The sequence below is a fragment of the Podarcis muralis genome, chromosome 2 (assembly GCF_964188315.1).
Source record: "Podarcis muralis chromosome 2, rPodMur119.hap1.1, whole genome shotgun sequence".
NCBI classification, from domain to species: Eukaryota; Metazoa; Chordata; class Lepidosauria; order Squamata; family Lacertidae; genus Podarcis; species Podarcis muralis.
Genome location: NC_135656.1, coordinates 36,531,898 through 36,555,335, shown reverse-complemented (window position 1 = coordinate 36,555,335; position 23,438 = coordinate 36,531,898). Strand labels below are relative to the sequence as shown.

At 44.7% G+C, this 23,438-nt stretch overlaps 1 protein-coding gene across 1 annotated transcript in view; it reads right to left on the bottom strand.

The window, feature by feature from the left end:
- Window positions 1–21,230, bottom strand: part of MGAT5B (alpha-1,6-mannosylglycoprotein 6-beta-N-acetylglucosaminyltransferase B) — a 168,812-nt gene extending 147,582 nt beyond the window's left edge. The window contains exons 1-2 of the mRNA XM_028717043.2: window positions 20,347–21,230; window positions 9,711–9,823 (exon numbers count right to left, since the gene is read on the bottom strand). Of these exons, the coding sequence (XP_028572876.2) occupies window positions 9,711–9,823; window positions 20,347–20,414 (181 nt within the window). The 5' untranslated portion in view covers window positions 20,415–21,230. The remainder of the gene's footprint in view (window positions 1–9,710; window positions 9,824–20,346) is intronic.
- Between the last annotated feature and the right edge of the window lie 2,208 nt (window positions 21,231–23,438).

The window sequence follows — 23,438 nt, the reverse complement described above, 5'->3', positions numbered from 1 at the left end:
TGACCTTTTAACAATCCATCGTTCTTTGATGGATTAGTGATGAATTCTAAATGAAAGGCTTCATTTTTAAAAAGAAAGAAGGGAGGAAAGAAACTTAGGTCATTTGCAGGAGACTCTGATCTGGCAGAGACCTTTGTTTAATATCGTTGATAATAACAATAGCAATAGACGTGAGCAGAGGAATTCTGTCAGTTTCCCAGCAGCACAGTAGAAATCAGCACCAAGCCCTGACTTTCTGAAAGCACTCAGCATTTAGTCTCCCATGGTGTGGCCACATTTTGTATCCATGTGCAATTCTGAAAGGCACCACAACATTATGAACATTTCACAGCAGCATTTAAACATCTTGCTTTGTGATTTGATGACTGACTGGCCCGTTTAAGTCCGTAGGTGTTCGGATAAAACAGTCATTAGGGATTTATAACAACTCCGCTAGATATAGCTGAGCAGAAAAACCAGAATGTCTGCTCTTTTTTTCCCTTAAAGGCAGCAAAATTGGAAGCTATTCAGACTGACTCCACAAAATGGAAAGGCTAATGCGGGGAACAAGGCTATTTTATTGAATTCAAAGCATTTATACCCTACCAGAAAAGCTCCCAAAGGCAGTTTACAAATCAATAAAAAATAACACAGTCCCTTTCCTCTAGTGTACAATCTAAAAAGTTGAGGCACTAAAAGGAAAAGGGATGTGGAGGGAAGAGGTTACACTCCTACGCACATTTACTTGAGTGCAAGTACCACTCGCCTCCAAATATTGTTATTTGCATTTGTCCACCACATCTTAACAGGCGTGCTCTCTGTTTGGATAGGATCACGAAGCCTGTTGTAAGAACTAAGGGACACCATGAAATACATGCAGCAATGGTTTCTCAGTGGTGAAGCTGATCCCCTCAGCCATCTTTCCAGAAAAGCCTACCCATTAGCTCAGTTCCCAAGCTGAGCAATTGTGATAAGCCAAATCAGAAGATTCCAGGAGAAGAGATGCTGTTTCAACTGCACTGGTTTGAAAATGATGAAGCAGTCGGACCTCCTGGTAAGAGTTCCACACCTTCCAAGGAGGATGATCCTTTACACGGTGCCCTTAATGGGCCTGCATTTTCCTATAGTATGCTTTCCTATTTCTGTGTTGATCTATGAGGAATGGCTGTGTCAATTCACACCTAACACTAAGCCATGGTTTGGAAAATTGGCATGTGTTTGAACATCTGAACCCAGTCTACAAGCTAACCATTATTTGTTTTCAAACCATGATGAGCACAAGAGCAGCTAGAAAACTAAACAGGCTTGGGAGAAATAAACCAGGGCTTTTGCTTCTCTGTGAAACAACTAATAATTTGTTGAACAAACCATGGTTTAGTGTTATGTGCAAATACAGACTCTGCACATTTTTATCATATCTATCGGATATGGAAGCTGATCACCAACTCCCTTGCATTAAGATCAGGATTGGGGAGACAGAATACATTGTTTTGGTTGTTGTATATGGAAGAAGGCATTTTTAGATATGAAGATATTCCACAGGGATCATTATTCATATTTTTCACCCATAGCCAGGGCCCAGTTGTGATGAAAACTGCAAAGCCAACACAGCAATGGGGGAATTTACAATTAGACACTGGACAGCTTCATGGTAGCTCAGTCTGGACATAATAAAAAAAGGCTCCTATTTGGGAACAGGGATTGTTGGCTATTGTGAAATATATGCCTACCTTTAAGGAGACACCCAAGCTTCAATGAAAAGTGGACAGTAAAGACAACGGATGAAAACCATTGTTCAAGCTGCTTTTGCTGGGCAAAATCCAGCCAAGTAAGTCCTAATCCTGCAGTAGCAGATTTAATGGCATTCACAATGATTAGGGAGATGGTGGGGAGAAACAGAACCAGCTTTGTATTCTCCTCCATCAGGGAGAAAGCTAAGCCAAGTATCAAAGAGGCAGCATTACACGATAATCTCTTTTGAAGTCAACTAAGCATTTTGCAAACCAACAAAGGAATTTTGGGAACCAACCTATCAGTTCCCTGCCCAGCCGATATGCTCTGCTTGGCTTTATTTTTTTAATGAACAACAGGGCAGGATTTATCTTTGAGGGAGGTACAAGAACTCCTAGAGAACAGACTTGGAAAGGCTTTATCCATCTGTACCTCCTGAGATGTAGGCTGGCAAAGGGAAAAGGCCAACAGTGTTTTGGTTTTCCTTTTGGATTTTTCAGAGTAAACACCTAAGGATCATAAGAATCATAGAGTTAGAAGGGACCATGAAGGTGACCCCCTGCAATGCAGAATTTTTTTGCCCAACGTGGGACCAGGAGCATATATAGAAGAAGAAAATGGTGGTAAAGGAATGCGGTAATGAAGTTATTCCCTCAGCACAACCTGGTCCTCTGAACAAGGAGCAGTGCCAAGAGAGCACCATCCCAGTGCTGATCTGTGAGAGGAGAAGCGAAAGAAAGTGTTGGCTAAACCAGAACAACTGTGTTTATAAGAACATGGCCTCCATTTCTCAGACCCCAGAATGGGACTCTGCATGAGAAAGAGTGTGTGTGTTCTTTCCCCAAGTCTGTAAAAGGGGCATTGGGAGAGGCTTTCCATTTTTATTAGATTCCACAAGAGCAGTGTGGCTTTAGTTTGGGATTTAAAGACACACCAGCTATGATTAAAAAGTTGGGTTTCAAGAATTATTGAGGAGAAGGGAAAGAAAGAGTCCCTAGCACAATTTCAGTAAAGCTATGCTGAGGTGGTAATAGTGTGATTTGTGGGAGTGGGAGCAAGGGAAAGTCTCTGAGCTAGTTGGGGGGGAAAATAAGAATGTATTATATATATATTTCGTTGCATCTGTGCCAGCAGATCACTGCAAGCAGGCAGGCATCTCCCCCTCCCGACTTCCCACTGCAGTCAATAAAACTGAAGTAATCTTAAACTTAAACCAAAGGTTTATCAACACACAGTCACAAATAAGGGGGTCAAACACCCCCAGGAAGTTATTGAGTAGTTTCATCCTTGCATTGTTGCTGGCTAGATATGTTTTCAAACTCTCCAAAGCAAAACAAGAGAAGAATGTAGAAGTATAGGAAATGTACAAAACCATGAGAAGCTGCAAGTTTCATTTCATGAGAATCATTTTCCACCCCCATCCAACTAATGGTGGCAAATTACCCTCAGAAAGATATGTACTGCCATCAATATAAGAAAGAGGAAGGAGACCTGGAAAAAACACTTTCATAATATTGACTTTCCAGCAAGGTTATTCCATCTGGCTCACCAACATGAGGGCTGGGTTTACTTGCAATAAATGCAGTACGCCTGTGTTTTGACTATCAAACATAACTTAATTCTCCTGCAAGTTCCAAAGATCTCAGAAACCCACTCCATGGCAACTCAGAGCAGGGCTTTTTATTGTGGCTGCCCCTGTTCTGTGGAACAGCATTCCTATTGAATTACAACAGGCACCCACTATCTGCACTTTGAACTGTTGAAGACATTTTTGTTTTGACAGGCTTCCCCAACTGGATAAATGGGTCTTTGTCACAAGTGTCCATTTTTTAGGATTTTGGTCTTGTTTCATATGTATTGATGCTATTGTGTTTTTAACTTTTAAAAATTATGTTATGTGTAAATTGCCTTGAGGTGGTGGTTTAGAGGAAAAATAATAAATCAGTTGTTGTAATTGTTGTTGTTGTTGTTGTTGTTGTGGCTGATTTGGAAAATGTTATTATTCAGATGCAACACATAGTTGACCAAGAATACAAATATCAGAAGGGCTGCTACTTAAAAATGGATGGCAAAGCAATGGAGCAATGTCATTTGTGTTTATTAATCCACACAGAAGAAGCCTCCTACTTAATAGCACCACTTACAAAAATGGCAACCATGGACAGCACTATTCTCTCAGATCCCAATTGCATGTTATACAGAACTTCCACCATGACCTATTTTAAAACAGCCTTCATATTGCTTCCAGGCAATTTTACCTTTGCGAATGCTCTTTACACACACACAAAGATGTGCTTCCAAGTAGCAGTCTCACTCTTGCTCTTTTGAAGTTAAATGGAACTTTAAATTATTCCTTTCCTGTCCTCTCTCAATATTGCACGGTTGTTAAAGAGAAAGAAGCTACGACACACCGACACACACATACACTGCACAATTTGATCCTTCAACATCCCATTATGTGTCTTGTGCCGCAGAGACACAAATAGCCAAATTGTCACTCCACATCTATTTTGTATCTCCCCCAGAATCAAAGTTGCATATCAGAGAGACTCATCTGCTTCCAAATGGGAGCAGTCAATTGTACTCTGCATTTGGGGCTAGGAGTACTGCTAGACAGCTGCTCCCTTCAGCAGCCAGAGTGCTCTTGCTCTGCTCCTCCTCTGACTTGATAACATGTTGGATTTGAATTTAGAGATAATTCCACCCCTCTTCTTTTACTACCCACTATCAAAAATGCAGGCATTGGGAGCTGTCGGTCAGCTTGCTCAATTCACTGAAGTCCAGACTATGTGTTATTATTAAATGCATGGCAGCTGCCACTTCGTGTCTCATGATACTGTCTATATGATTTTAAAACCTTTAAAAGGATTCCCTTCTCCCATGCAAACCTGCCTATCAATGACTCCCAGCCACAATGGCCATGTTCTCTGCCTTGACTATCAGAGGCAATATGCCTTTGGATACCAGTTTCAGGGGAGATCACAAGTGGGGGAAAACCTGCTGTGCTGCGGTCCTGCTTTTAGGCTTCCCATAGGCATCTGGTTGGCCACTGTGGAAAGAGGATGGGTCATTGGCCTGATCCAGCTGGACACTTCTTATGTTCTTATCTGCTGAGAGCATTACCCGAGGTTCTGCCCCAGGCAACTCCCTCCCAGTCCAGCTTTTGGTTACTGAGAACAAAGCCTTTTCTGCAGACATGCTCTGATCATACAGCTCCCTCTTCAGTCACATTGGTCTGGAATTTTTTGCCCCAAGCCGTCCTTGTTCTCCCAGCGGTAAACAATATGGACCTGCTGAATATTTTTAATTGCTCTTCTGCATACATTGAATCTTAGGCTATTTTAAGCTGGATTTAGCCTGCGTTTTTCTGCTGTTTAAATTGGGAGTCGTAAACTGCCTTGAAGGCTAATCAGGATGGAAAGGCAGGACAGAAATGTTTTAATTAAAGGTGATGTGTGACAGGATGTTATCACACCCAGCATTTCCTACATCACTGCTCCAATTCGTTGGCGGCTGCTTGGGGGGATGAGCAAATGCTGAATGCCCAGTCATAATGTTTTAACTAAATGTAACAAGCTGGATGGGATGCGGGTGGCGCTGTGAGTTAAACTACAGAGCCTAGGACTTGCTGATCAGAAGGTCGGTGGTTCGAATCCCCGCGACGGGGTGAGCTCCCGTTGCTCGGTCCCTGCTCCTGCCAACCTAGCAGTTCGAAAGCACATCAAAGTGCAAGTAGATAAATAGGTATTGCTCCGGCGGGAAGGTAAACAGCGTTTCCGTGCACTGCTCTGGTTCGCCAGAAGTGGCTTAGTCATGCTGGCCACATGACCCAGAAGCTGTATGCTGGCTCCCTCGGCCTATAGAGCGAGAAAAGCGCCGCAACCCCAGAGTCGGTCACGACTGGACCTAATGGTCAGGGGTCCCTTTACCTTTAACAAGGTGGATGGGAATCTCTCTTTCTTTCTTCTGTTGCCTGAGGGCCACATTGCCCTCCAGGAGCCACATGATAGTGGGCAAAGACTCTTACCTTTGTACAGAAGGCATCATTCCAGGCACACAAAGAGGTTTCTGCATTAGCGAGTGGGACATAATGGTTAGAGTGCTGGACTAGGACAGGTATGGGCAAACTCTGGCCCTCTAGATGTTTGGGACTACAATTCTCATCATCCCAAGCTAACAGGACCAGTGGTCAGCGATGATGGGAATTGTAGTCTCAAACATCTGGAGGGCCGGAGTTTGCCTATGACTAGGACGTGGGAGGCCAGGGTTCAAATCCCCACTCAGCCATGAAGTTCACTGGCTGACCTTAGGCCTGTCACCATCTCTTAGCCTAACCTACCTCACAGGGTTGTTGTGGGGTTGAACTGGGGAGCAGGAGAACCATATACACCACCCTGAGATCCTTGGAAGATACAGGTGGTATAGAAATCTGTTAAGTAAGTGCATTTCTCTATCCGCTATCCATAGAAGCCAGAGGTGCTATCGCAGTTCAAGAATACATTCCAGCCAAGCGAAAGTACAAGGGTGTTACAGAGCACGGCTGGTGGGGATGTGACCTAGGGAAAGTTCCAAGGGCCAGAAATAGTGACCTGGAGGGCAGCATTTGACCCCTGACTCTGAGGTTCCCACTCCCTTGAACTAAAGGGAGATTCAGATGACATGCACACAAATTGAAGGAATGCACTATGAGGATTATAATAATAATAATAAATAATAAATTTTATTTATACCCCGCCCTCCCCAGCTAAGACCGGGCTCAGGGAGGCGGCTAACACCCGATATAAAACAATTTATTAAGATACAACTTAAAAACAAGATTAAAATACAACATTAAAATGCAGCCTCATTTCAATAGAAACTCAAATCAAAAACTTTTTGAGGATGAAAAGGTCAAATCTTCACCAAGGCCAACTATTCAGACTGGTCCTACGTGGGCCAGAAAAAAGCCAGGGAAGTCCCCAAATAGGAGTTCCATCACAGAAGGAGAAAGGAAAAAGGAAAGAGGGGGAGGGGATCAAGTTGATTCCAAGCCAAAGGCCAGGTGGAACAACTCTGTCTTACAGGCCCTGCGGAAAGAAATCAGATCCTACAGGGCCCTGGTCTCATGAGACAGAGCGTTCCACCAGGCCGGAGCCAGTGTTGAAAAGGCCCTGGCTCTGGTTGAGGCTAATCTAACTTCCTTAGGGCCCAGGACCTTTAGGGTGTTGCTATTTATGGACCTTAAGGTCCTCTGCGGGGCATACCAGAAGAGGTGGTCCCATAGGTACAAGGGTCCTAGGCTGTGAGACTGCTCAGGATGGTCTGATGTGTGTGCACATAGTCCTCATGTTCCTACAAACTGGGACAAGAACCCTCTAAGCAATAGCAATGGATCTGGAAAGACTTTCTACTTTTGCACATACCCTTGGGAGTGCCATGCTATGGTGGCACAGATAGTCATGCAAGAAACACTGAAAACTGTTAAAAGATAACAGTTTCAACATCATACGGTCCTTCTATAGCCTCTTGATCTTACTAGACAAAAGCAGGTGACCATTTGCCCCGTAGAAAAATGAGAATGTGCTACTCCTTCAATCATCTGGTGTGAGATGTTCGGAGCCAATGACAGAGGACTCAACTCAGACCACAGAGATCAGCAGCAGACACAAAACTGCCCCTCTCTGTTTCCCCAAGGTGAAACAAAGGGATGCAAGAGTGATTACTGGCAATGAAACCGTACGAAGTTAAATGTCATAGAAAAGCAATTTGCTTTTTTCTCAGCCTCTGCTCACCAACCATCCGTCTCACAGGGCTATTGTGTGGACAGATCAAATAAGGACTGCAAAAAAGGAGGAAAAACCATAAAAATCTTATGTGAAGGGAGAAACAGTGGCAACCACAGCATTTTATATCAAAACAAAAAGTGTGTGCCATGGCAAACTTGCATGGCTAGCATACTCCAGAAGAGACCACCAGGAGTCACGGCCCATGATTTCATTCATGATTACCTTCCTAGGCCGTCAATGACAACCCCAGAATTCTTTCCCATTTTAGTGTTGCTTCAACCAGTAAAATGTAGGGATGCCAGATTAAAAACAAAGATAATCATTTTTGCCTAAACTCCTTGCTGCAGCAAATGCTGCTCCAGAGAAGCGGACACGGAGCAATGGATCCAAACTACAAGAAAGAAGATTCCACCTAAACATTAGGAAGAACTTCCTAACAGTAAGAGCTGTTCGACAGTGGAATTTGCTGCCAAGGAGTGTGGTGGAGTCTCCTTCTTTGGAGGTCTTTAAGCAGAGGCTTGACAACCATATGTCAGGAGTGCTCTGATGGTGTTTCCTGCTTGGCAGGGGGTTGGACTCGATGGTCCTTGTGGTCTATTCCAACTCTATGATTCTATGATTCTATGATTCTATTCTATGATATTGTGACAGGTGAGATGGGATGCAGGAAGAGGAAGGACCCCTATCTTTACCACACTGTGTGGTGTATGCGGCTGCTGACTGGCCAGGAGTTACGGTCCATGAATTAGACCCACTGTTTTAGGAAGGGAGATCAGAGGACCCCAAGGATGTGGAGGGCTGGGTGTGGAAACAGTCAGGAGAGGAAGCCTCAGAAGGTAGCACCCTACTCCCCTGCGAAGGGACCCACAGAAGTCAGCAGGGGCCTTTATTCATTCATTTATTTAAGACACTTATACACTGCTATATCATTTGCTATTCTAAGCAGCATACATAAAACAAACCATACAGAAAATCACCAGCATGGTCTGAAGAGGTGGCCCCTGGAACTTTCAACAATGCAAGGACTCTATCAGAAAAAACACACATCAAGACTAATAATAATAATAATAATAATAATAATAATAATAATAATAGATTTATACCCCACCCATCTGGCTATGACCACTATCTTAGCTGGGGAAGGAGAACTAAGCAGATAACACCAAACCTGCCAGCAGGCCTGCTTAAGCTTTCTGTTGGTTTTGGACGTTAGCTTGTTGTCTTGGATGCCTATGTGCAAACCAGACTTTACCCATATCCACTCCTGCTTCTCTCAACTCCAGAATACCTCCTCTGAAGCAGGATACCATTTATCTTTGTGCAACTCTTTTTCAACATTTTTACTATCATCAAAATACCTTGTACAGGGTCTCCAGAGGGACATGCTGCAAATGACTTATATTGAGATAAACAACAAAACTCTCAAGCATTGAAAAACACTCTCTCTCTCTCTCTCTCTCTCTCTCTCTCTCTCTCTCTCTCTCTCTCTGTTGTACAGAAATGATACAGTTTACATAAAGTCGCAACACAATAAAACAACACATTGCCTTCCTGAAGTTCCCTCGCTGGGGCTGCATCACCACAAAACATCTTTGGAAGCCTGCTGGCCAGAGAGGGGAAATGGCCTCTTCTCCTTCACCTCAGTCTCCTCAAGAGCATTGGCACTTGAGAAACTGAAACTGACAACCCTGCTCTTCAGGGTTCAGGACCTTACAGAAAGGAGAGAGTGGGCATGATCCCAACTGCACTGAGGCAACTGCCCGTCATGGTGGCCGCTCTCCGCTTGCACATGTATAGGGTGCAGCTGACCTCAAATAGCCATGGAAGGTATTGCTGACCAATGAGTATTCTGAACCTGACCCAGCCTATCCCTACAACTAGCGCCACTTCTTATGCCTGTCAGTAAGGGTGTAGGGGCTCCCTTTCTTTTTGTTCACCATTTGGTGTAAGGGAAGGGAACATTTTCCATTCCGAGGCCACATTCTCTCATAGGCAACTTTCTGGGGGCTGCATGCCACTGGTATGGCCTGGAGAGGCGGCTTGGGGACTGTTTCAGGGGCCAGACAAAGAGGTCTAGAGGGGCACAATGCAAATGGCCCCCAGGACGAAGATTCCCCACATCTGGCCGAGTGGCAACAGCCTTTCCTACTTCTTCAGCCATGCAACTTAAAGGCAAAAGCTATTTTTCAGGTTGCTGATCTGACAAACATAGTCAAATGAGTGATATGGAGTTACCTTCGGTCCTGATGGTGAACGGCGAGTCCCCCAGTCTTTTGGCTGAAAACTGACCTCCCAGTGATGTCATTAAGAAGCAGAGTGTGAAAAATCCAATCCCAACCACAAATATCCTATAAAGGGAGACAAAAGAGGAGGCATCATCAGGTATAAAGCTAAACAATACGCAGGAGAAATTCCCTACAAATTCCCACTACTTTGAAGGAGCTTTAAGGATCACTTCCATCCCTCTGAAATCTAGCATTGCTTCGAGGTGGTGGGTAGTGGCTCCTCCAGGCGCCAGATTTGGATCTGCCCTTGGAAACACACACCTGGTTTTTTCTACTAGCACGAGTGTGTGGAGTTAAGGGTTCTTTGCCAAGGGGCAGATGATGCTTTGTCACAATCTGATCCTCAATCAAGTGTAGGCACTTACTAAGTGACTTCGTTGCTCCCCTAAGTAAGAAATGACAAACCCAGCCATCAAAACTTCACTTTTTTTCCTCATGCTTGTTGGATTGAATAAGCTGCGGGGCAGGAGTAAACATTGTGTTAGCTGGAAGAGGACACAGTACTTCTCTCTGCTAAACAAATTAATAGTACTTAACAGGAATGAAAGCTGCATGTATCAGAACACTCACCACAGGGCATAAATCCACTGGGATGTTCTCCTGCACAAATGTCAGAGTGACGCTTTTTGCACAGCTCCCTGTCATTTCTGAAGTGTATTTAATCATTTCACCCACTGCCTACTTACTAATAAGATGTAAAATATCGTGCAGCCTAATGTCGTGTAGCCAATAATGATTTTTTTTAATAATTAAAAAAAAATTCTCAAAAAAACTTTGTCTTGGACCTCCAGGAGTTAGGTGCGTAACTATATGACATTTATACCAGATCTGGCCAATCTAGAGACTTTGTACTAGCTGCCAACCATAGGGGCCCATGTTGCTCACTCCTGTTCTCTTTTAACCCCAACAAAGATTGCTCTGAAGCCTGAGTGTGTGCTGTCCTAGGTAGCTTAAGAGTCAGAGACTATTGGAATGCTACAATTCACAATGGCAGACCACCAAATCAGACAGTTGTATGCTGTTCAGCCACTTCAACAACAATCTCTCTTCTCCCCAAAACATAATATAATGAAGCGGTACCTGGTGTGTGTCTAATACGGGGTGGTATTTAATTGTCAGGGTGGGCCCTGCATTGTCTTCAGTCTTTTCTCCAGATTCTTCCCATTGATTAAATACACACACACACACACACACACACACACACACACACACACACTCATCATTATGCCAGACTTGTTTAGGCATTTGAATCTTCATAATTATAATCGAGCAAGGAGTGATGGTTAAACACTGCATTTAATTACTAATTTAGACCACTGGAGAAGCAGGGGGAGAAGGAAAGAAAAAAGAAAGAAAGAACTGAAAGGAGGGGAAACAGTCAAATGAGTCGCCTGGTTTAGAAGAATCTCATTAGAAGATGAAAAACTTCAAGACTGCAAATGCATTTCAGAGGATGAAACTGCAGCGCCTGCGGTACCCGACAGGATCAGAATAAGTAAGTTACAAGAACTTCAATGGGGCAATATGATGATCAGATAATTACGTTCACTCTGGTTTTCCTCAAGCAAAATAACCACTTGCACATTATTTGATTTCCATCCTACCCCATTTTCCGAAGCCGTATAATTGTCCCAGGAAACCCCTGTTTCAAGATGCACCACAAAGGGCAGCCTTCTTATTCTTCACAGCGCCAAAGCAGAGCGTGGCTTTGGATGTTTCTGCTTGCAAAGGGAACAAGAGCAAAAGGCCACCAATTTGGTCGTCGTCCCCCCCCCCCCCCGACTTTGGGGAGAAATTCCTAAGGCCACCACTGTCACTTAGTGTCACATCCACATTTAACATAAATGTTAGTGTAGCCCAAGCTAATCAGTACCATTCATTTGTCACTGAGTAAAGAAGAATCAGGCACATATAATAAGAAGTAAGGAAAAGGTGAGCACACTGCATTAGTATTGTGTTTTGCTATGTTATGCATTTTTGTGTTCCTATACGTGATCCTGGGATAAAGGGTGCATAGAAATTTAATAAATAAATTGTCATAATGAATAACTTTAAATGCACATAGCAGCAATATATAGCGATGGCCACCAATCCGGGTGGCTTTATATGAGGATTAGGCAAATTCATGGAGAATAAGGTTAGCCATGTCTCCTAGCCGCAATGGTTATGTTCTTCCACCACTGTTGCAAGGGAGTGTGCCTCTGAATACCAGTTGTTGGGACTCACAAGTGGGGAAACTGCTGTTGAGCGCAGGTCCTGCTTGTGGGTCTCTCACGGGCCACTAGGAGAACAGGATGGCCAGTAGGAGAACAGGATGCTGGCCACTAGGAGAACAGGATGCTGAACAAAATGGTCCTCTGGCTTGATCATGGAGGGCTCTTCTTATGTGGGGAAAGGTTTCCAAGTCTGTGGCTGCCACATCATAATATAACATAATATCACAATTATCGCTTAGTTAAAAGGGGGGTCTTTCTTTTCCAAGGTTTTTTGCTAATAGGTGAGCAGGTGCTGGAGTCCAGTGGCATAACAGTTAAGACCCAGCATTAATCTGCAGTCAAATTAGGAATGTTCAACGTGTCCTTCAATGTGACCAGTTTCTCTCTACTTTTTCATTTTATTAAGAATAGAGCAATTCAACAAATTGTCACATTGCACAATTATCATTTGCAGCTACGATCAATGGGAAATACCCATCTCCCCAGGTTAAACATGATCACATCCATCTTCCTTCGTAATAGTGTACAGTAAGGTAAAGGGACCCCTGACCATTAGGTCCAGTCGTGACCGACTCTGGGGTTGCAGCGCTCATCTTGCTTTATTGGCCGAGGGAGCCGTACAACTTCTGGGTCATGTGGCCAGCATGACTAAGCTGCTTCTGGCGAACCAGAGCAGCACACGGAAATGCCGTTTACCTTCCCGCCAGAGTGGTACCTATTTATCTACTTGCACTCTGAAGTGCTTTCGAACTGCTAGGTTGGCAGGAGCAGGGACTGAGCAACGGGAGCTCACCCCGTCGCGCGGAATCGAACCACCAACCTTCTGATCAATAAGTCCTAGGCTCTGTGGTTTAACCCACAGCACCACCCACAGCCCTAGTGTACAGTATGCACCCTTTATTTATAAATAAAGGAAGATCGCATTATACCAACCAATTTGGCTGTGGTGCGCTTAACAGAAACCACGGTTCTTTTTTTGTTAATATAGTGCTTTATGTACTAGTGGTAGAAATAGCCTAGAAATTTTAGAAAGCAAACACGGTGCAATACTCTTACAGGAAAGGGTCCCATGAGCATCCCATGGCAGCAGCCAAGGCCAAAGGGGTGGGGGAGAGATGGATGTGTATTCTCATCATACACAGAAGCCCCAGGGGGAACCTTTCACTCTCACTCTCACAGAGGCTGCTTGGTGGTGTGTCCTGCTGCCTTTTTCAGCAATGCAGCTTTATAGTAGACTCTTTGAATACAACTCTAGGTTACGGCAGTTTTACCATACGCTTGTGGCACCTAGAATATATTTACATCGGTTGCATGCATGCCGATTTCAAGCAGAAGGCTAGTCTTTCTACATTCATTTCTTTTCTACATCAACATCTCACCTTCTTTTGTTTGGTTATGTCTCTGGACTGCATGCTTCAGTCCATAGTGCAGTCCAAGGTGAGTTTCTCTATTACAGTCTTGTATGCACAAGCATCTATGACCACATTGGGCTTGTTTTTTAAAGATGGGAATAATCAGGACAGTGGAGGTGCCTGCTGTTGTGTGTGTTGGATTCTCAACATCTGTAGCAGGCATAGGCAAGCTCGGCCCTCCAGATGTTTTGGGACTACAACTCCCATCATCCCCAGCTAACAGGACCAGTGGTCAGGGATGATGGGAGTTGTAGTCCCAAAACACCTGGAGGGCCGAGTTTGCCTATGCCTGATCTGGAGGGTGAGGTGGGGAGGTTGAATGCATTTCCATTGCCCTTCGTACACCATAACTAAAGGTAAAGGGACTCCTGACCATTAGGTCCAGTCGTGGCCGACTCTGGGGTTGCGGCGCTCATCTCACTTTATTGGCCAAGGGAGCCGGCGTACAGCTTTCGGGTCATGTGGCCAGCATGACTAAGCCGCATCTGGTGAACCAGAGCAGCTCATGGAAACGCCATTTACCTTCCCGCTGGAGTGGTATCTATTTATCTACTTGCACTTGGCGTGCTTTCGAACTGCTAGGTTGGGAGGAGCAGGGACCAAGCAACGGGAGCTCACCCCGTCGTGGGGATTCGAACCGCTGACCTTCTGATCAGCTAGTCCTAGGCTCTGTGGTTTAACCCACAGTGCCACCCGTGTCACCATAAATACATTTGTCTTTATCAATTTAGGAAGCTGCCATACACAGAATAAGGTGACTTGGCCTAGCTAGCTCAGTATTGTCAACAGTGCCTGGCAGTAGCCCTCCGGGGTTTCAGACAGGGCTCTCTCCCAGCCCTAACTGGAGATGCTGAGAATTGAGCCTGGAAACTTCTGCATGCGAAGCAGATGCTTTCCCACTGAGCTTCATCTCTTCTGCTAACAAAACTATACACTTCGGCATGAAAGAAAGAAACGAAAGAAAATTGGCCCTGAAATTAGTTTGAAACTTCTCAGCTTTTTTTTTAAAGACCCTAAAGCTAGTCAGGAAAAGTAGTCTACTCCAGCCAGTCCCTCCCCGTGCCATCCTTCATCACAGCACAATAAGTCGGGTTCTGCTGTTCTATTAAGCCAACCGTCATTCAACATGAGAGAAGGTGACAGCTCTCCCTGATGGCTGTGTATAGCCCATGACACAACTGGCACAGCCAGTGAATTGCTACTGAGAGACGTATCCGTCCATCCGGCTTCTAGTTTTGCACGCAACCCCATTTTAGAGCTCATTTTGCATTAGGCCAGTCGGCTTTGCCATGGACCTTAATAAGATCTAGGCTGGCACATTTTTAAAGAACAGTAAAACACACAATTCAGGAAGAGATGGCCTGGGTGGACCTCTCACCGTGAGAGTTTCTTTGACAGGGAGAGCCGCAGCCAATCACAGCCCACTGGGATGAGCGCACCTGCATGATATACATGTCTGTCACATTCACACGTTACACATTTGAATTACCTTAGGGATGTTACACACAATGACAAATTTGGCTTTGCCACCAAGCGTACACTCTGCAAGGCAGCACTCTGACAAGGGGTGTAGTGGTTAGAGTGTTGGACTAGGACCTAGGAGACCAGGGTCTCCACTCAGTCATGAAACCAATCATTGTCCCTCAGTCTAACCTATACCTCAGTGGATTCTTGAGGGGATAAAATGGGGAGCTCCTTGTCTAATATAACTGTAATGATAGATAGATAAGGCTGGATAGCTCAGTTGGTTAGAACATGGTGCTGATAACACCAAGGTTGCAGGTTTGATCCCTGTCTAGGACAGCTGCATATTCCTGCATTGTTTGGGGTTGGACTAGATCAGTGGTGGCCAGACTTGGCCCTCCAGCTGTTTTGGGACTACAACTCCCATCATTCCTAGCTAACAGGACCATGGTCAGGGATGATGGGCGTTGTAGTCCCAAAACAGCTGGAGGGCCAAGTTTGGCCACCACTGTACTAGATGATCCTCAGAGTGCCTTCCATTCTACAAGTCTATGATTCTATTATAAATAAATGCATCTGTGTGGCACATGCATTTTCAAATACCTGCTTCTCACATTCTTGACTTTGAGGTAAATACATTACAAAGGGACATGTGATGGGTTCATCAGAGGTACACCTGGCCCACACTCCTCTTTACATTAGCCTCTCATTCTTGTCCTTCTGTAAAGGGAATAAGTGCCTTAAAGCTTTGTGACTGTGTGCCTAGTCAATAGTCACTACGAAGATGAGTGTTGACAATTAAGACCTTCTGAAATTGAAGTTCTTCCCCACAATTCAAAAGGAGCAAGAGTCAACTGCGGCTTCTCTGTGAAGTGAGGGGAAATCACTATGTAGCTGTTATTATTTCCCATGTTCCAGACAAGTACTGGCTCAACTTAAGCCCCGCATGCAGCAGTCATGGTTTCCTCTAAGTGCTCCTATTCATAACAGGAGTTGAGGCACTTGAGGATGAGGACTCAGAATGGGCTGGGGTGGGGCTGACAAGGCAGAAGCCCCAGAGACTGCCCCTTCCATGCAAATGGAGGAGGAGAAAGGCTCAGGGGTGTGACCTGCTCTGGCAGAGGGGTAGGATTCACAGGGGGAGGTGGGTCTAGCACTGCCTCCTCGGGAGAGGCTGCACATCAATAGTAAAGAGAAGTTTCAGCCCCCTAAGCCGAGTGCCCACCTGCAAGACAGGAATTCCCACAGGGATGAGTATCTGGGCATTCTCTGCCTCTGCTTAAAAGGGAGAATTGGAACAACGTTGCAGCTCTTCTTCAGTCTTGGACCTCTTGCTACTAATCTCAGACTCCTGAACTTTGGTCTTTGCTCTCCTTTGCCTTGCAGGAGCATCTGGTCTAGATTCTGCTCTAGGTTACTAACTGCCAAGTTTGTACCATTAGTAAAGGTAAAGGTACCCCTGCCCGTACGGGCCAGTCTTGACAGACTCTAGCGTTGTGCGCCCATCTCACTCAAGAGGCCGGGGGCCAGCGCTGTCCGGAGACACTTCCGGGTCACGTGGCCAGCGTGACATCGCTGCTCTGGCAAGCCAGAGCCGCACACGGAAACGCCGTTTACCTTCCCGCCAGTAAGCGGTCCCTATTTATCTACTTGCACCCGGGGGTGCTTTCGAACTGCTAGGTTGGCAGGCGCTGGGACCGAGCAACGGGAGCGCACCCCGCCGCGGGGATTCGAACCGCCGACCTGACGATCGGCAAGTCCTAGGGGCTGAGGCTTTTACCCACAGCGCCACCCGCGTCCCTTGTACCATTAGACTGCTACAATAAAAGTTTACTTCTTTACTTGCAAGTAATGGCACCCGTGGTTGGTTTTGGATGGGAGCCAGACAAAAAGCAGCCTAAGGATGCAATCCTACACCAGCTCAGTGGGACTTCTGGGTAGACATGTATAGAAATGCACTGTGAGATTCCTAAATGACATTACTGCAGTGCCAATGCAATGTATTTTTTATGATACAGTGGCATACCTATTGGTACACCCCATGTGAATCAATAAAATACATAGCACTTACAACTTAGTTACGTTGAAGATTTCTATGCTGCCCGTGTATGCCAGGTTGGCATGCAATGATAAGAAAAGCACAGTCACTCCAAGACATTTGCTGCTTGAGGCAAAGGGAAAGAGATTGCCCCTTCTATGGCATGTGCAAAAGCTGAGCAGCCTGAATCTCATTTCAGCACCAGAAAATTGGACAGCGTCCTCCACCACACCTAAGGGCAGACGGATAGTTTAGTGGGTGCAAAGTACATCACACAGCACACAAAGATCCCAGCCTATTGCTGTTGGTCCCTGCCCTGCAGCATCTACTGCCCATGGTGGTCACCTCACTCGGCCTAATGGTAGGGCCGGCCCAGAACAAAAGCAATAAATACATAGAGAGAGAACACTACAAGATGAAAACACCAGATGTGGCAATTAAAGAAAGACCATAAAATTCTGGAGAACAGATAAAACTTGCATGATTTTGCTGAAATACCCGAGCACATGAAATGCCAGCTGACAGTAGCTACTAACTACCAGCGTTGTGATCAGAGAAATGAGGAGAAGGAGCCCTTCCATCATGATTTGATCCTGCTCCACAATCTGCTGCATTACTGGCCAACATGCAGGTGTGAAGGGTTTAGGAGAACAGAAAGTCAAGACAATCTGAAACACATCTGAGAGGGAGAGCTGTTCAGGTGCCAAAAACATTCCATTGTTACAACAGTGTTTGACAGATGGGAGACATCGGATCATCCAAGGAGGAAGGAGGAGGGGCCAGGGAAGGTATAAGGCGAGGTGGCTAACCTGTGGCTTTTTGGTTGTTGCTAAACTAGAATTCTCATCATCCCTGACCATTAGCTATGCTGGTTGGGGCTGATGAGAGTTGAAGTCCAATGACATCTGGTCAACCACAGGTTCCTCATCCATGGCTGAGAACAATTCTGATGAATAGGCAGTGCAGAAGAGATCACAAGAGTAAAAGAAAGCTCATTGGGGAACAAGATGGGAAGTATTGCAAGTGGGACTGTTCTGTACATTATTTGGAAGTTTAATGGTCTATGCACATGAAACTAACTGTCTTTTGTGAACTGCCCTGGGTAGGCTTAGTCTTGAAAGATGACATAAGTGTTGTTTTTTTAAGCAAGTATATATTACATGGTCTCTGACTGATGCCAAAATTATAACAAAGTTGGTGCTAGGCAAGCTTCTCTTGGGATGGGGGTGAAATCCTGGGTGACTTGACAAAAAAAAAAAACGGTTGTGCTAGACTGAATACTGAGGTATTTTTTATGAAGAGTAATTTACAATATTCTTAGGCTGAAATCCCATAAAAGTATGTTTCCCCTGGAGAGTAGCTTTAAGGGAAAATTTTAGATCAGGAAAATTGCCATACCACCAGTCTTCAAAGCATGGGATTGCTAAGATATATTTTTAAAATGGAAATCCTGAAAATGGTTCTCCTGCCATCCCACTAAACCCAGAAGGCCTTTAAAAAAACACAACCCAAAAAACTCTGATAAGAACAGGCTGTTAGGAGTTTTAATTTTGGATGGGTTGCCAATGGCTTCAGTCCCTTCACTCTGCACATACATTTACTATCTCTTCCTATTTCTTAAAACCACAAACCTGCTTATTGTTAGCAAGGGAGACTAAGGTATTGCAGAACCAACAGACAGCTTTGGAATATTTGTTGACCGCTTTCCATTTCCATCTACCTGAGCTATTTACTTGACAGCTGTTTGCCAGGTAAGATAAGCAGTAGTTTTCTTATTAGGTTCATCTGAGTGAACAGCAGAGTCATATCTCACCTCAGGCTTCACCACAACAGTACTAGCCTAGTCCCATGTAGTCCAGAAACACCTGGAGAACCAAAGGTTCACTACACCTACTATATCGTAACATTATATGCCATAGTCCATGTCTCTTTTATATAACAGTCTTGCTCTTCTTGAGATCATTCTAGAGCATCCTTTCCCAACTTTGGGTGCCCAGATGTTGCTGTACTACAATGCCCGCCAACTCTAGCTAGCAGAACCAATGGTCAGAGGTGATGGGAGTTGTAGTTCAACAACACCTGGGGACCCAAGCTTGAGAAAGGCTGTAAAAGGTTCACATACTTCTGCTGGGCAGCAGTGCAGTTAAGTGATTTTAGACCCTGGACTTAATATGGTGGGGGGCAGGGGAGAGCAGCCTTCTTTAGATGGCAAAGTGCACTTACTTCATTCACTATGAAGCATTATAAGCCAGTCCTGCTGCATTTGGATTTGGGAGCCCTCCTGCTCACTCTTTTGAATGGGGCCCTGGACTGACTGACTTCATGTATTTAGAGCATTCATACCCCACTCTTTAGCCAAAGAGGCTCCCAGAGTGGTTTACATACCATCAATTAGAACAAGACAGTCCCTGCCTGCAAGCTTACATTATAAAAGACACAACACACAAGGAAAGGGAAACAGGGAGAGAAGAGGGGAGGAAAGAAAACTCAGGTGCCAATGATTCTAAGTCAAATAGCCGTTCTTATAATGATATGTATTTCTTAGAAAGTCTTGCTCTCCACTACTGCTAAGTGCAGGGGTCCAGTCCCTGGAGGGGATGGACCAAACAGCTAATTTAAGTTTCCCTCCCCCTTTGAAGCTCAACAGACTTCCTCACATCTGAATAACAAAACCCAGCATCCTAAACTTAGAAAGAAAGAGCTAGCTTTAAAGTCCACCTAGAGCAAGTTCAATCAGTTTCACTTGCTTCTGATTTTCTGTTCCTTCTTCGTGCTCTTTCGGTATGTGTATTTTTAATTTATGGACCCTTACACAACCAAGAAAAGAAAAGTGCTACTGGAAAACAATCAGTGAATAAGCTTCAAATCTTCTTAGATCATTTCAAAAGAAGATAGCAGGAAGTCTGAGCATGGATGAGAAAGGAGCCCCAAAACAAAGGCAAGGGATGATAATGGCCCCATGAGGATCAACTGAAACACAATCCCTAAAAAAGCAAACTTTACATGGACACAGCAGTGAGTAGCTGAAATTCATTCATTCCACTGGGAGGCTTAAGAGGAAATATATGTTCTAGACCCAGAATAATCTCATAGCCGGCAGCCATCAATTCACACCAACCTATACCTAAGGATACCATGATAAAGTTTAATATTGCACTGATCCCCTGCAATATCTACAAATATCAATAAGGATCAGTTTCACTCTGAGAAAACAACCCTCAACAAATCCCAGCATCATGAATGAGCTAGCAAACACCCTGCCAAACAGGACTGGCATCTTCCTATTTGCATTCAGGTGAGTTCAAAAGCAAACTTGCTTCTTATTGCAGGCATGGAACTCAAATGGCCTCTCCCCTTAGAAAGGAGGGGAGGTTGTCAGCATGCAGTCTTTAAGTGGTAATCACCCCCTCCCGCCCCCAGCATCCCAGCAGGAAGGTATGTATAGGAGAACTTTACCTAAAAGGCCTCAAGGTGACGAGACATCTTCTGACCATTATTTTCCCATCTGAATTCACTGTAATCATTGTTCAAACTTTAAAAAAAAAGGAAGGAAGGAAAGCAGACATGTAACAAGTCCAATCACTGTTATTATAAAGAGCCCGTGGCTGGAGGCATTTTTTTGTTTTGTTTTAAGGATGTGTATAGAAAAGGAATACAGAATTGCCCTAATAATAAATCCAGGTATATTAAAGGGAATCCAATCTTCGGTTCCCTCCCAGGTGCTCTGCCTCTGTTGCCGTCTGCTTCAGAAGAAATAGGTGTGAACCCAGAAAAGAGAACCTGGATGGTGTTGATTCCTACAGTGTTTTAGTCACATTTTGAATGCAGGTTGTTGTAGCAAACGCAGCAGCCTTCCCTTCTCCAAGTATTAAATCCACTGTTGCTGACCAGGTGGGAGACACCTGGACCTGGAGACTCTTCTGTTCACAGGATCCTTCATCACAGCCAGTTTTCGCCCAGGTTTCACCTTAAGCCAAAAAAATCCTACAGCAAACGCTCGTTCCTTTCTTTCTCCAAGCTTCAGCACTTCCAGGTAGATGCCATTTCCTGCGCTGGTTTCCTATTCAAGAGGCGACTCCCAGCCACGGATGAAGATGCAGTGGTTAAAGGGACCAGCTCCATCCCAGCTCGGCGACTGCCTTGTAGCATCCTGGCCATCCAAAACATTCCGTTTTGAGTCTTGCGAATAGGTTGTGTTGTTTCCTTCTGGGAAGGATGCGCTGCTAGGAGCCAGGATTCGGAAGAGGCTTCGTCGTGAATTGGATGCCATCTAGTGGCATTTGCAGGGATAGCCCCGTGGCATTAGGCTTTTATGAACTGTGAAGAGCATACCTGAAAGGTGGTATTGCACAGCAGCCTTACAGCAGTGCCTGTTTCCTGTTCAGCCACTAGACACCAGATACGGGCTTTTGCCTTCTCAGTAGTGGCGCCCTCCCTGTGGAACGCCCTCCCTTCAAATGTCAAGGAGATAAAGAATTACACAACTTTTAGAAGACATCTGAAGGCAGCCCTGTATTGGGAGGTTTTTAACGCTTGATGTTTTATGTTTTTAGATATGCTGTAAGATGCCGAGAGTGGTTGTGGAAACCCAGTCATATGGGAGGGGTATAAATAAAAAAAATGATGATTATTATTATATTATTATTATTATTCTATTGCCAGAAAACCCAATACATGCTAAGGCAGAATGCTGAAAGAACAAGATGTGGCTGGCACAATACACCACATCAGCACCGCTAGACTGGGTTACTGCACCAAGCTCTAACACAGAGCTGCCTTTGAAAAGGGTTTGGAAACCTCAGTCACTCCAGAGGGTGCTGGCCAACTTGTTGCTGAGAAATGATCTGGGAGAGCACACTAGGCCAATATCCAAAGCTTTCTACTAGTTAACAGCTTCTGGGTCTAATTCGAAGTGCTGGCAGGGCAGGCCCAGCCCATTGGGGAATACAGATTAATACCTTGGTTCATGAGTGAGAGGCACTTTTCCTCAGCTACCCACTTCCTAAGCAATCCCACACCTGATCACCTCACCCCTTGTTACTGGTTTGGGTGTCTTCTGTACCTAGAAGAACTCTCCCCTCCTGTCTATGCTGAGACCCAGGTAGGCTGAATTCCCACAGGTTCTTCCTCTCCCAGTTCAGTCACAGCCCTCCCTGAACACTCCAGTTTGTATACTTTCCCCAGACCCTTAACCTGGTCTCCCTATCTAAGCTGCAAGGCTTGCTATGGATATTTCACTTAACTCAGTCAAATCCTATCCTACTCCCTATCTCTCCTCTTAAAACAAGCCCTTTCAACCTGAACCTTAGCCCTATCTATCTCCCTCAGAAACCGCTCCTTTTATTCTTCCCTCCCCTCCCCGCTTTGTGGCTAGCTGACTTTGTAGCCAATCAGAGAGAGGCTCCAGTACTCTGGTGGAATTTCAGGGAGACTGCATCACCAGACTCTGGTCTGGCTCTGCTGTCCAGCACAGTAAGCTTAGAAGCTATGGGAGAGGTCCTCTTGTGGTTAAGAAACAGGAAGCAGAGAGGAGGAATAAATTGACAGTTCTCCCTTTGGAGGAATGTAGAAAATGGAGACCGTCTGTCTGTCCGTCCCCCCCACACACCAGAATTGTTTTTCAGACTGTGTTTTTTAACTCGTTCATAAATTATCTACAGCTGGGATGAGCCAGGAGAAAGCAAAGCTTGCTGATGATACCAAATTGTTCAGGCGAGTTAAAACAAAAAGGTATTGTGAAGAGTGTAAAAATGATCTCTCCAAACTTAGGGAATGGGCAGTAAAACGACAGAAGGATTTTGTAGAAGGGCTTTGAGCTCAGTTCAGTTTTGATATTCAGAGCAAATGACTGGGCTCAGAATCCACTCATTCTAAATATATGTAGTTTGAACCTGGCTACAGTGGGTGGGTCTCAGGGTTCCAGTAAAAGAAAAAGAGTAAATCCTAAAAGCTTGAACTCAGCCCACTCCTGCCCTAATCTGATTGCAGTGTATCAAAAGGAGGCAATACGAGATATAAAAGAAAGTATTAGCCACACGTAAGAGGTTCCAAAACTGATTAGCTTTTCTAGTTGACTTAGTACACATTCCACAATGTCCTTCCATTGCAAATCTTACAAACTGAACCTGGAAGAGAAGGCACTTGGCACAAGAAGGTGAATTAATGATGTGTGGGCTCATCTTCGGGAAAGATTTCACCTGAGTGAAACCAGGGTAGGGGAACTTGTTTCTGACAGATTATGCGTGCTTGTGCACGAGTAACAGAAACGAGGAACTCACTTCCATTTAAGTCTCATCAATGTAGAAGCATACTTAACAAAGCCCAACATATGAAAGTCACAAGACATTTTTAGAAGGCTACACAGATTAACTTTGCCGTGTTTGTCAAAGGGAATTCATACCAGCTAGTTGAGGAATTAATTGTGTTAACTGAGCAGAGAGCTCAGTGGATATAAGAGAATGCAATGATTGCCTGGATATTAAGGTGGGTTATGTGATATATCAGCAGTAAACCAAGACTGGACCATACTGGCTCACATTTTCTAGTAT